Genomic DNA, 14,280 nt, shown 5'->3' on the forward strand with positions numbered 1-14,280 from the left:
GGCCTCTAGTGTAGAATAACAAGTATCTAAATGTGATTCGTTAAATAAATTCTTCATGTCCACTATTCCCATTTCAGTTATCTATGCATATTCTGATGAGAACACAGAAGTAAGTTAAGCCTTACTAACTCTTACTGTAACTGTAATTCACTTAATTTACTGTATGCCAGCCATAAAGATCAGGAGATCATAGTCCCACTTTCATACTATTTTAGTGTCTAAACTATAAATAAAGATTTCTCACTAATAAGAGATGTTCAAGGACCTGTTTCCAAGCTCTATACACACAGTATATAAAATGTGGTAGGAGCCCTGGCCAAGTGGCTCAGTTGGTTGCAGCTTCATCCCATAGACCAAAAGGCTGCAAGTTCGAATCTTGGTCAGGGCACATACTCGTTTTGATTACCAGTAGGGGCACATACAGGTGGCAACTGATCCATGTTTCTCTCTCACATCAATATTTCTCTCTCTCTCTCTCTCTCTCTCTCTCTCTCTCTTCCTCTCTCTCTAAAAATCAATCAAAACATATCCTCAGGTGAAGATGTAAAAAATGTAGCAGGAGAGGGGGAAATGGTGAGAGATTAGAAATATCCACCATAGTTATTTTTACCCTCAGCATTAGATCTATGTTTTCTTGGTCTATTATTGTATGACCCTACATCACTGGGGACTTGAGGGAAAAGAGAACAGCCTAATTCAGGATTTTAACAAGTGGATATGGGCCTCAGGAACTGGCAGATCAATTTCCTTCACCAGAAATAAGGTCAGGTACTGGAGGAAGAATGGATGTGTTAACCAGATTATGATAACAATTGAGGGTGAGCGCAAAAGGGAGCATGGCAGTCAAGATAAACACAATGGTGGGTCAAGTACTGGAGGAAAGGGAGGAGCATTCAGATCAGAGAGTGCAGGCCTCCCAAGCACAGATTAAGATGGTGGAGGGGTGAGGAGGAGGGAGGGAAGAGGCCCCAGGCATACAGACAGGCCAGCTGCTGAGGGCAGGCATCAGTCAAGATAGGAAGGCTCACCAGTAGTTGAAAAATATTCCCAGAGCCTTTCCAACTTTCTAATATCCTAACCAAATGTTGGAAAGCACTAGAATACACCCTCCTTCATGGCTAAATAACATCCCCCTCGCCAGTTCTCTAAGTCATCCTTCTCTTGAGTTGAACCCATTTCCAATAAAAGTATGATGACAAGAAATAGTCCCACATGCTAAGAGCAACATTTGATACCCAGATACCAAAAAAGCCATGTTAAACTTGGAACTTCCCCCACTTCTAGTTTCAAGTGCCTTACTTCTTTCCTGTTCTTAAGCCCCTTGAAATCATATCATTAAGAGGGGAAAAAAGGACCTACAATAAGCAGTCAATTAGATAATATTTAAATATCAGTTTTGTTTTTCTAACTAAGCAAAATATCAAAATGCTCCTTAATGTCATCATTCAGAAACTTATAAAACGTATGATAAACTGGGAGAATGCTAGACCATGCTCCAAAGCTATCTAATGTTACTTTAGATAATTATAATTTTTGTATAATTGGAATTTGCAACACTGAAATACACCACAAAGTCAAGATAGCTACATTTGAGGTTTTTGCATGATATCTGATTCAGTGGCCAAAACTGTATGATTGCTTGGTTTATGCTCTTTCTTACCTATAAATTTATTTCAAACATATTTAAAGACCTGAAAACTTATGAAAGATGCCAGCTAATAAAACTCCCAGGGGAGTTTTAATTATACTAATGATGTCCAAAGTATCAACTACCAATTTCCCAAAGTCCTAGAAGTTATGGAGGTGGATAGGAAACTAATCAAGCGTGATGCACTAAATTGCTTATAGCCTTCTCCTTCCTCCTCCTCCTTATCCCACCCTCCTCCATTTTCTTACATTTATTAATTAAAGCAGAACTAATGACGCCATCCTAATGTGCTTGTAAATCCTGTATTTTATATGTGATGAGTTTTGCCACACGGAAGTACAATACATAATACTCTAAATAGGAAAATAAGCTCAAAGGAGATTTTGCAGGGATGATCATGAATCTTGTTTTTCTCAAAAGTTATCAGATGTCTAAGGTTAGCCCTGACATTTTAATGCAGAGATCACCACAAATAAGTCCTTCCGCCAATGTTTATACGAAAAGATAGTACACTGCCCTTCCTCATTTCAACAGCAAAAGCCCAGTATACCAAATGCCCATTATTCTTTACTCTGTATACAGCTGGTCTTAAGCATGGTTTTGTGTTTTGGACTTCCCTATGTCTAAATCCACCAAAGAAAGATTCAGGAACTGTTCTGCAAAAGCAACCACTGAGAACAGTGAAGACCATTACTTCCTCTCCCACTGCTGGCAGAGGTCAGCATCCCTGTCATTAGCCATGTCATAACATAATTGTATTACTACTCCTTATGTGGGCAGATACTGAGCAATAACTGAACACATCACATCATTGTAAAAATGACAAAGTGCCATTTCTTTGTCCCCATTTAGCCTAAAATCAGTGAAAACAATCTTCAGAAATGACATCGCACTAAGAAACTGAAAGGAACTGTTATTACTCGGTAGGTTATATTTAAACTGATGCTCTGACATCCTCAACTAGAACAAAAAAAAAAATGGGGCTGTATTTTACAACTGAACTCCAATTGTGAGCCCCTGCAATCCAATTTATTTGTGTAACATTCAGTTCAATTAAGGGATACAATGTTACTTAAAATAGTCTTAATTAGATGAAGCACGACTGTGGTACCCATCTCTCAATGTGTGAAATATTGCCCTGCTTTAAGTTACAAGAGGTGGAGTCTGTGACTTCCAGCCTGCATGCTTCTGCCCAGTCTCTGAGCGACACTGCATTTCAAAGGCTGACCTATATATACAGCAGCAGCCATCCGTCCTGGCTGCTTGTGTAAGAGATGCCTTGCACAGTTGCCATAACCAACATCATTGGCATTGTTCTCACTTTCTCCGGCAATGGGCTATGTGAAAAATGGAGGCCAGTTTGCATAGTGATGTGTTCCTAGCGTAATGTGCTTTTGCAATAGAGCGACGCAAGATTAAACTGTTCCCACAAAAATTCCTCCCACAGAGTTTATTAGCTGAAAAATATAAAGTGGTATTTTGGCAATCTATAGAGCAGCGGTGCTAGGAAGTGTTAGCAGAGGAAAACCACCACACTTGAGTTTAGAAAAGCTTCAGGAAGTGGATATTCATTTTCTCTATTAGGGTGTCTTCTGACATTGAAAAAATGGCATTGGGGAAAGTAGTTACAACTGCGTGATACTGAAGCACAGGAAGATACCAGTTCTGCTGGGATTCAGCACACCGACTTTAAGTAAAGTGTTGACAGATTTAAAATAAGGATAATTAGTAATTTATGATCTTATCTCCCTATTAAAAACAAATAACCTGACAAAGTGACTGTTTCTTGTAATGAACTGCATCCTCATGGCACCTCTGAAAGATACAAGGTTTACACTGCAGTCTTGTCTCTTTAAGGAAGTCTGCTTCAACTTGTTTTTATTAAACGTAGACACAGATTTCTTATTTCATCTCTTCCAAACTTCTGCCCATCCCTCATATCCTTGCAAATCCACTCAAGTCGTCGCAAAAATGAAGCTAGTTGACTACATTAGAAGCAATTAAAAAATGTGGAACTGGACAGAAATTTTGTACCAATGGTAATCATGATGGAGTAGGAATTCTATGCCTGAGCTTTCTGGGGCCTAGAAAATCTACTCAGGACATTCAATAGAATCAGGGCTCAGAGACAAATACATTTGATAGACCGCTACACAGAAAAGGGCAGGAGAAAAGGTCCTGCAAGAAACATTTCATGAAGTCTCTTCCTACTATGACAAGTACATCTTATGACTTTGCATCCTTAAAAATCCATTCTTCCCTGGCTAAGTTAAATAGGAGACGGGCAACTAGTCTATAGAAAGGGTTACTAATTTGCATTTAAAAAGAACAGTTTGCTCCTCACACACCGGGTGACTTAAAAGGAACTTCAGTGAGCTGGTAAAGAAATTCTGAAGACTTGCTAAATTAATTTATTCAATTCACAGCACAACTCACTAAAATTATTTAAAGCACTTCATTAGAAAACGATTTAATATATTGAAGTAATTCTTGATTTTATAAAACATTTGGCTTTTAAATTAAATTTGACCCTACTATCACAAGAGTGACGCCTGAAACGTGTATCCAAGTCATTATCCTCTTGCTGGAGCCTAAGATCACTGATACATTTGATAAGATGTGTCCAGAATCATTGCCAGAGTGGTTCTGACCTTTTGGATCAGTTACTACTGGGGAATATGTCTTTATTATCCAAGATAGGACTGCTGCTTTATTATTATTTTTATTCATATTCCAGTAAAAGGGTCCTCAGCAAAATTAAATGTTACACACACAAAAACACTCACTTACGAAGGCAAAAACAGATTTTAGAATAAAAGAACTATGTTACCAACTAATGGTGAAACTTGAGCACACAAAATCCTCTTGCCAAAGTTCCCAGTGCCTTCCAACTGGCCCCCAGCTATGGGGATCCCTGTGTGATGAACAGCCTTTCTTGCCTTGCCCAAGAAGACTACATTTCCCTTGTTTCAAACTTGCTTGAACATCACCAACACAACGCTCATCCCTGCTACTGGGTCTCCCACTGTACACAGCATCTAGGAGCTTCTCCACGGGGTGAGAGATCTGTGGTTCACTTAGCTCACAGCTGTGTGTGTGTGTGTGCATGTGTGTGTGTGCGTGCATGTGTGTGCGTGTGTGCGCGTGTGTGTGTGTGTGTGTGTGTGTGTGTCCATTGACCGAGTCGATTGAGGGGTGGGGAACCCGGGGGCTGAGGATGCAGCGCGCTAAACACCTCAGAATCACATTTTTAAAAAGCTGTTTGATGATGACTCGCCACCGGGCAAATGTTAGGGAGTCCCCACGATTTATCCAGTGGAATTCACTGAGGGACTAACAGGGAATTGCTTGCAGGGACTGTGAGTATCGGGCAGTTTTACCACCCAGCTCGAGCTGGGCATCTAAACCACTCGCCCAACTCAAGTCTCCCCGCCGAGGTCCACCCGGTGGACAGCTTCACACGTCCAACAACCCCAGAGCAGGGATGGCCTTGGTCCCAGGGTTGCGCTCAGGAGGCCTGCCCCCTACTTGTTCTCCCTCTCAGAGCTGAGAGTTCGAGAAGCCCAGAGAGGAACCCCCCGGCCCAAGCACCCTCTGGCTTCCATCCTCGGGACCAGCGGAGCTCGGCAGAAGCTCCGGCAGACGCGCCCACCCTGAGCCACCCGCTGGGTCAGCCTCGCCCCGCTCCCCCGGCCCCCCGCGGCCTCCGTGCCTGGGGTCAAGGGGCTGTGGATACAGCCCAGCCTCGGACCCAGCTCCAGCCCCGTGCCGAGCGCGGGGGCTTTGGACGTGAACGGTAAGCGCTCGCCGGGCTCCTAACAAACTTGCAATTTCCGCGCGCACCCCCCCGCCCCCCCAAAGCGGAGCTGTCCCCCGACACCCGGCTCCCCAGCTGCACCCCCGCCCGCAGACCGGCATCCCAACACCGGGCTCAGCCGCCCGAACGGGTGGGTGAAAACAAAAGAGTTGTGGAGCAATTTTCCCGGCGGGGGGCACAGAGGTGTCTCCCGGGTCCCCGCACCCCGACTCCCCGGCTGCTCCCCTGGCAACTAATCCCGATCCTCAGGGACGCGGGGCCACGAGCCCCCGCTGTCTGTGAGAAGGAGGTAGGTAAAGAGAAGGGGAAACTGGAAAATAAACTCAATTCTCTCCGTCTCTGCCTCGGTTCCGGGACACCAGACACACCCCCAAAGTACACCGTGGTTTTCTCCTAATTTTTTTTTTTTAAAAAAAAACGCCCCCCGGCAAACCTAGGCAGGGATCCTTAGTCGCGAACAGCAGGAAGGAAAATATCCGAGCAAATCGTGTCACTTTCCGCACAATCGCGGTGCTTGACAAACCCCCGAGCCGCTCCGCAGTATTTACTGCCGGAGCGGAGCGCGCACAGCGGCCGCGGGCTGCGAGCCCCGCGCCCGGGACTGGCCTCCGCCGCCCGGCCCGGCCCGGCCGCCGCCCCCCTCCCGGGATCCAGCAGCGAGAACCCGGCGGAAACAAAAGCAGAGCGTTCACCTTGTTGCAATAGTAGGGGTCCAGGCAGGGAGAAGGTCCCAGACAGGGCGCGTCGGGCGCAGCGGCGGGCTGGGCTGGCGGTGGATAAAATCTTACGTCCATTTCACTCTCACATCAAGCAACTCCTTTTCTTTTCCTTCTTTTTTTTTTTTTAAAGAAAAAAAAAAGTGTGCAGCAAAACAAGCTTAGACGGAACAGAGAGAGGTGTCTGGACTCAGGAGTAAAAGAAACACCTTCCTTCCCTCACATCCGTTTGCGGTTTGTTTAAGAAGAAGAGGAGGAAAAAAAAAAAAAAAAAAGAAAGAGAAAAAAAAAAAAGAGGGGGGAAAAGTGCTCAACTCTCCCCAAGCCGCGGCGCGCACCCGTCCGCGCCGAGCGCGCAGCCAGCTCCGCTGCCGCCTCCCGGCCCCGCCGCCACCGCCGCCGCGGCCGCCGGGCAGGTAACTTCATGCGCTCATTGTCCCCCCGCCCGTCCCCCCCATCCCCGCCTCCCGCGCCCCTCGCCGCCCGGCACACGCGTCCGCGCTCGGGCTCTAAGTGCTGGGCGTTTTATTGGAGTCTCGGAGTTGCTCTGCTTTTAGTTTATTTTCTCCACCTTGGAGGCCTGGGATGGTGGCGGGGAAGGGGGTTGGGGGGGGGGGGGGGGTTGAAATAAGCTGGGGACCGGGCGTGAGGGGAGCGAGCGCCCCGGGCCGGGTGGGGTGGGTGCGCCGCAGGACGCGGGCTGCTCGCGGCCCAGTGGCCGCTCTCCGGCCGGGGGCTGGAGGAGGGAGGAACGGTGAAGCTGGAGAAAAGCGCGGCCGGGCCCGGGACGAGGCAGCGGGACCCCCAGGGAACCTCCGCGGCGCCCGAGCCCCGCTACTCCGGACCGCGCGTGGTACACAAAGGGGCTGGCAAGCCGGAGGCACTGGCGGCCGCGGGGCACGGCGGGGAGCGCGCAGCGAGGGGGCGCTGTGGCGCACCCCGCCCGCAGCCCCGCCCCCGGGACCGCCCCGGCCCCACCCCGCTCCCACCGCCCCTCCACGGCGTTTCACTTCCTTCTCTTAGTACCCCACCGCCCCATGTCGGTGGCTTTCCCTACCCCGTTTCTGCGCCCCCATCCCTATTCCCAGTCCTTGGGAAGGTGACTCTTCCACGCAGCGCCGTTCTTGGGGACCGGGGAACCCGCAGAGAACGCGAACCCTCGGTGCGCTGTGAGTGGGCTACTGTCCCAGGGACCCCAAGGGACCTCAGGGTGTGAATGAGCTGTTCCTCACTCCCTTCGCCAGCCCTCACCTCCTGGTGATCTGTGCCCCACTGGAGGGTGGCGGATGCTAGGACTACCTTAAGGACTCGCAAAAGACCACAGGGGTTACTCAAAGGGTAAACAGGGGAACAATTATCAGCACACACAATAGGGCTAGAGGGGAAACACCTGAGCTTGTTAGTTGTCCATTATGGGATTCTTGTCTTTTAATAGTGGGAGGCCCAGTAATGCTCTCAGCGGTCCACCGACAGCCTAGAAATCAGTCTTCCCATTTTTCTGATGGGTAAGTGGGATGAGGAAACCACCAATCGCGTTTTCCCGCCTTATCTCTTAAACCCGGAAACTTGCAACTTCGTGTTTCCGGTGTTTGGAAAGGTTTGGGGTACCTTGGCCACGGTCCAACAGATTCCTCGCTGGGACTCTGTCCTTGGCGGAAAAGTCCACGCAGGAGTGGGTAATATGTACCTCCTCAGGAGGGAGCAGCCCCACGCATTAGGACCCAAGATCCTGCAAAAGAGCCTGGACATACTTCATCTGCCCCCCTTGTTCCTGGCACCCGGAGGATACTAACATTTCGCCTTCTTAGTATCCTTAATGCGCGTTGATGACCAACTGCTCTGCAGCTTCCTCTGCAGTTGAGAGCGTGTGCTAGCGGAGAAGTGGAAGAAAATCTATGAGGACAGTATAAGAAATGATCAAAATAATATGGTTGGGCATCCATACATGGCTCCTTTAGGTACCTTTTGTTAAGCATTGCTTTCTGTTCCTTACAACATTTGTCTCTTAAGCCAGTGTTTTCTTTCTTCCCTTCATCATTTTTTATAAATAGCAAACATCCAGCTTTCTCTCTGTGTTAAGATTGACATGGTGAAGATTGGTGTAAGAAGAGAGAATAAGAAGAAAAGAGTTCCTCTCCACTGGATTCAGAAGAACCTCCATAGTCACAGGTCCTTCAAGGCACAAAATAAAAGTAAGAAATAGAAAATATGTTCTTCCCCTTAATAAAGGTCTTTATAATAAAATTTAAATGAAGTTTTGCTGTTTGTAACTTCAGTGTTCAGAATTTCAATTGCAGATGCTAAAATGTGCCTTCCACAGTTTAAAGAAAACAAACACCCCCTTAGGTTAAAATTAAATATTTCTAAGCTTAAGTTTTTGTCATCGATCCAGCATTTATTACCAACATGTTTCATCATTTTTAAATGCAAATTTTAAAACTCCACTGGACTCCATAATTGCTTTCCATTGGATGGTTCTGTGAACCTCAGGAAGGTGAAGTGGTTTGGGGCAGGAGCAATATCATTTTCAACATCTTGACATCTGGGGAAGATAAAGACACCCCCACTTTGATCCACAGACCTTCCACTTTGCTCTGTTTAGGAAACCCCAAATGCATGGGCCCTGTGTGTCCCTCTAATCTGTGGTCGGCAAACTACGGCTCGAGAGCCACGTGCGGCTCTTTGGCCCCTTGAGTGTGGCTCTTCCACAAAATACCACGGCCTGGACGAGTCTATTTTGAAGAAGTGGCGTTAGAAGAAGTTTAAGTTTAAAAAATTTGGCTCTCAAAAGAAATTTCCATCGTTGTACTGTTGATATTTGGCTCTGTTGACTAATGAGTTTGCCGACCACTGCTCTAGTTAATCAAGGGCTTGATTTCTTCCATAGTGTCAGTGATAGGTTTGTGTATGGAGTGGTGTGATGGGTGCAAATGTGAGCTGTTGATTTAAAAGCTCTCTAAGTCCAATCACTCATACATGGGAGAGTAGACCTGAAGGTCAATTTGGGGTGAGGATGAAAATGGAGTTAGTTAATGATCGATCATACCTACATGATGAAGTCTCCATGAAAATCCCCAGAGTGCTGGGGTCAGAGAGCTTCTGGGTTGGCGAACACACGGGGCTGTTGGGAGAATGGTGGTCCTGGAGAAGACATTTCCAGCGCCCCTTCATATACACCTTGTCTTAAGCATCTCTTTTATCTGGATGCTCATCTGTATCTCTCATCATAACATTTTATATTAAATTAATAAACAGTAAGTAAACTATTTTCCTGAGTTCTGTGAACCACTCTAGCAAATTAATCTAACTCCAGAAGTGGGTATGGGAAGTTCCGATTAATAGCCAATTGGTCAGAAGCATCGGTAACAACCTGGACTTGTGATTGGTATTTGAAGTGGAAGGGAGGGGGAGGAGGCAGTCTTGTGCAACTGAGCCCTTACCCTGTGGGATCTGAGGCTCTCTCCAGGTAGAGAGTGTTGAAATTGAGTTTAATTGTAGAAACCCCCAGCTGGTATCATAGAGTTGCTTGATGTGGAGAAAACCCCCACATATCTGGTATCAGAAGTGTTGTGAGTGTGCTAGTAGTGTAAGAGCAAAAGGAGACATACAGGAGGAAGACCCAGTTTCCCCCAGCTCAGTGAATTGTGAGCATTGATTTTAAAAAAAGTTCTGCCTGGCATGGCTCAGGGGTTGAGGCCTATGAACCAGGAGGTCAGGGGTTATGCCCAGGTTTCAAGCTCTACCTCCAGTGGGGGCCATTCTGGGGGGCAGCCAACTGTTGATTGATCATTCTCACTTATCATTGATGTTTCTAGTTCTTTCTTCCTCTCTGAAATAAATAAAAATATTTTTTAAAAATAAAAGCTCTAACTTCAACCACTCATCCATAGAGAGTAGACCACAAAGGCCATATCAGTGTAATCTGAAAAAATACTCTCTGTAAATCTGAAAAAAATTATTATAATGCTCCACCCAAAGCCTATCATACATTGAATGAGTGTACTAGCAAGAAAAACTTGGGGAAAGTTCATTAGCTAAACCTCTTAGTAAACCTTATTAACTTGGAAGATAAAATAGTAGAGTGGCATGTTACTTACCAATTTCTAGGACATTCAACTCTATATCATGGCTAAATTTACTCATTTATTTGTCCATTCATTCTTTTGTACATTATTCAATGAAGACAGATGAGCAGAGCAAAGCACTATGCTATGTGTTGTGTATACGTTGACATTAAAAACAATTAAAACAGTTTCTGCTTTAGATGTGTATATAGTCTTCCAGAGCAGTATTTCTAACCTTGTCTGGTCAGCGGAGTCACCCTAGAAGCTCTGAATAATATCCATTCCTGGGCTCCTCCCCCATAGATTCTGATGTAATTCATTTAGAGTTAGTGTCTAGGCACAGGAGTTTTTCAAAGCTCTCCCGTGGTTTTAACTTTTTTTTTTTTTTTTAATTGATTTTTTACAGAGAGGAAGGGAGAGGGACAGAGAGCTAGAAACATCGATGAGAGAGAAACATCGATCAGCTGCCTCCTGCACACCCCCCACTGGGGATGTGCCCGCAACCAAGGCACATGCCCTTGACCGGAATCGAACCTGGAACCTTTCAGTCCGCAGTCTGACGCTCCATCCACTGAGCCAAACCGGTTTCGGCCCGTGGTTTTAACTTTTAAGAAAGATTGAGAAACACTGGTCTAGAAGGAAGGATAAGGTGGGAACGAATGTAATGTTGAAATTTTAGTGAATAGTATTTTGTGTTGGCTTTTCCAAGGGGCATTGAGGGTCACCACTCCCACAACCTTACCATCTGCACTGCCCAGTTAGATAATGAGGATGGCAATTTAGTCAGTCATTATAACTAAACACAAATGCATTGTGGTATAGGCCCAGATTACTATTTGGTCATCTGAACTAGGAACTTTATAAACTCTAATTACCAGAAAATGTGTGTCCATGAACAGAACACCTCCTTACTAGTATTGATGTAATACTTTATGAAATGTCTACTATGGCCTAGACCTGGTCTTAATTTCTTTACATTTAATTTCACTGTTTCATTTAGTTTTACAAATTTCTTTGGAAACCTAACCAGTAATTACAAGCCACACTTAGCATTTTATTTTTTCCCCTCAACATTACTCATCTTCATTTTAATTATAGTTTCATAATTGTTGTGTTTTCAACTTTGCAATTGTTTTCATTGACCACATTTTATGTTTATTGACTCTTTGTACTAAAAAGGTAAGTCCTAAATCTTGTAGTAATACCTTCAAATTACATATACCAGTAGAATGTGTTACTTTAGGGAAAATATCCTCTAGACAGTTAATCCTACCCATGATTTATGAGAGTCTTATAAAACTCATTTAACAACCACAAAATGGCACTTCTTGAGGGGCTTTTTGGTTAGTTTTTCTTGACAGGTAGAAGTCCTCACATATTGACTATGGGAATGTAGCATGTTATAGAGAGATTTATTTTGAAATGCCAAAATTAAAACTAAGCTCAAAGCATGCCATATTTTTATAAGTAAATTAATATTCAGTCCTTCACTGGCCTCCTCTTAAACATGAGTTTTCCAGTAATAGCTGATGCCTCAATCTCTCCTGTAGAATAAAGCCTTGCTTAAAAAAAAAATTCCATTCATTCAACATCTCATATGGGCCACTTTGTATTATAAGGTTTCTTGTTATTCATGTGTTTATAGGTTTGCCTTTCTAACAAGGTCATGGAGTGAGATAGCTATGTTTGTTTCCTTAGAATTTAACCAACACTGAGTCCTACATATTCTAAAGGGTTGAAACATATCATTGATGGTTTTGGTGAGAAATGTTTACATTTTTCCAGTTTGCTAGTTAGAATTTACTATTGCCCAGAGTTATTCAATAAATTGAAAATAGAATGACATGCAAACTATAATATAATGCAAAGGGAGGACATAGAGCACTAAAGTTTATTTCCTGGGGAGACTAGTGAGCAATGACTAGATTGTAAGTCTTTCAACCAGAAAATAAAGGATTCAGAATGATAAGGAAAGTTTAAAGGAAATAATATAGGGCCCACAGATACCTCACATGGTACTAAATGACTCATAAAATGCAGTATTTTTTATTTTTTTTACATAGGATGGGAAGTGTGCCATGCTTGTACCATTGAGTGTGGTACAGTACTTTGATCTGCAACAATATTCAACATTTGTGGCATAATAGCTATAATAGGACTATTCAGCTATTTTACATGGCAATAATCCAGTTCTCTCTCATCAGGATAAACTGTGAGGACAAATCCTTTCAAAATCAGAATTAGTTCCTTGTAGAAGAGTGAGGCACAATTATCCCTTAAATAGGAACAGCTGCAACATGGTATCGGCCTGGAGCAGAGCAGTGAAGTGTTTTTCCAATGCAATTAAATGGATTTTTTAATGCAAACTAATATTCTATAAAAAGTCAATTGGAAGGTGAGTAAGTGTGGAATTGCTGAGATGAAAGGAACAATCATTTTGCTTATGGGAGTTAATATTCCTGCCTTAATAAATGCTATTTTTGGTGAAAATGGATAATCAAGGCTCATACTTTCCCCAGAAGCAGGGCCCAAAAGGGAACCAGAGCAATACAAAGAAAAGATCATTCTGGTTTACTTGTACACGGTGTGTCTTATTTTGAACTGTGTTCATAGCTGTGTTTTGTTGTTGTTTTTCAAAAAAGGATATGGTGAGTCAACAGCCACACTTCAATTTAAAGAGGAAAGGTAGCACTTGGGTGGGAAAATATAAATATAACTCATAGGACTTATATTAGTCAGCGCCTATGTCCAGAGCGACACAAAGAGGGATGGCAACTTTGTGTTTTTACCACAGAGATGATTAAAGGATTGAAAAAATAAGACCTTTAAGAAAGATTAAAGGACTTGCCTAGAGAGGGTAATACTGAGAAGCAATGTAATATCTTCAAATTGTGTATCTCAAGAGTTCTTTCATAAACAAGGAGAACGCACCTCCACTGCAGATAGGACACGAGGAAATGGATGTAACACTAGAGCATTGAGATTTAGTCACATGTGGAAAGAATTTCCCCCCGCGATCTTCAATGCAGTGCCGAGGGAGAGTGTGAGCTCTCCATAGGACTAACTTTAAAATCTCTGCACCCACCGAAAGTTTGTCAGCTTACCCGTGACCCACGGACACCCCTCCTCTTCTTGACATAAGCCTTCTCTATATGTATAAGATCAGCTGGGCAGAGGGATTGAACTTAGCTCTAGTTATCTAAAGGGTTTCTTTGCTCATACATTTTGGATAGCCTAAAGTGAAGTTCATCCAAACAATGAGCCAAGGTATCTCTTATAGCTCTTTGAAGTCTAAGATTTTTTTTTTTTTTTACATTACATTTTGTTCCTGAGCATTTTCAAGGAATTTGGTTACAAAGGAAAATAGCAATCATTTTGCTTATGGGAGTTAATATTCCTGCCTTAATAAATGCTATTTTTGGTGAAAATGGATAATCAAAGCTCATACTTTCCCCACAAGCAGGGCCCAAAAGGGAACCAGAGCAATACAAAGAAAAGATCTGATTTTGCATGCAAAATTTAAAATGTGATATAACCTGGGAATTAAAATATTAAATAATTTAGTGTTATTTTAAATTAAAAAAAAAGGATACTTTCATATGATGGGGATGGTCTTTTAGGATGAGCTCAGAGACAAAGATAGATGAAAGAAAAGGTATCCTCTTGCTTTCCTATAGTATATTTTCATGAGTAGCCTTCATGCCACTAATGCAAAAATCACACTTTAAAGACCGACTCCCATTCAGGCTGATAGTTTCAGTGAATGCCCACTCCTCCCATGAAATCTTCCAGCATTGATTAGGTAAGTGACTCTTCACCCTCACCCTGCCCAGTTTTTACTTATAGTTCCTGCTCTCCGCCCTGATTAGGTACTCACTGCTTCCTTCCACTATAAATCCACTTATGCTTGACCTTTACATAATGCAATTACCTGTCTATCTATGTATTGCTTTAATGTTTCCATTTCATTCCTAATGGCGGTCCAATAAGTCTGTCTCTATTAACATGTTTGATGCTGATTATAAGCTCCTAGAG

At 43.8% G+C, this 14,280-nt stretch overlaps 1 protein-coding gene across 1 annotated transcript in view; it reads right to left on the bottom strand.

Annotated features, from left to right (window-relative positions):
* TOX (thymocyte selection associated high mobility group box) overlaps nt 1–6,259 on the bottom strand; it is a gene marked incomplete at its 5' end in the record, with an annotated part of 311,293 nt that extends 305,034 nt beyond the window's left edge. The window contains one exon of the mRNA XM_079796582.1: nt 6,158–6,259. Coding sequence (XP_079652708.1) covers nt 6,158–6,259 — 102 coding nt within the window. The remainder of the gene's footprint in view (nt 1–6,157) is intronic.
* Between the last annotated feature and the right edge of the window lie 8,021 nt (nt 6,260–14,280).

This window comes from Cnephaeus nilssonii, assembly GCF_951640355.1.
Source record: "Cnephaeus nilssonii genome assembly, chromosome: 18".
NCBI classification, from domain to species: domain Eukaryota; kingdom Metazoa; phylum Chordata; class Mammalia; order Chiroptera; family Vespertilionidae; genus Cnephaeus; species Cnephaeus nilssonii.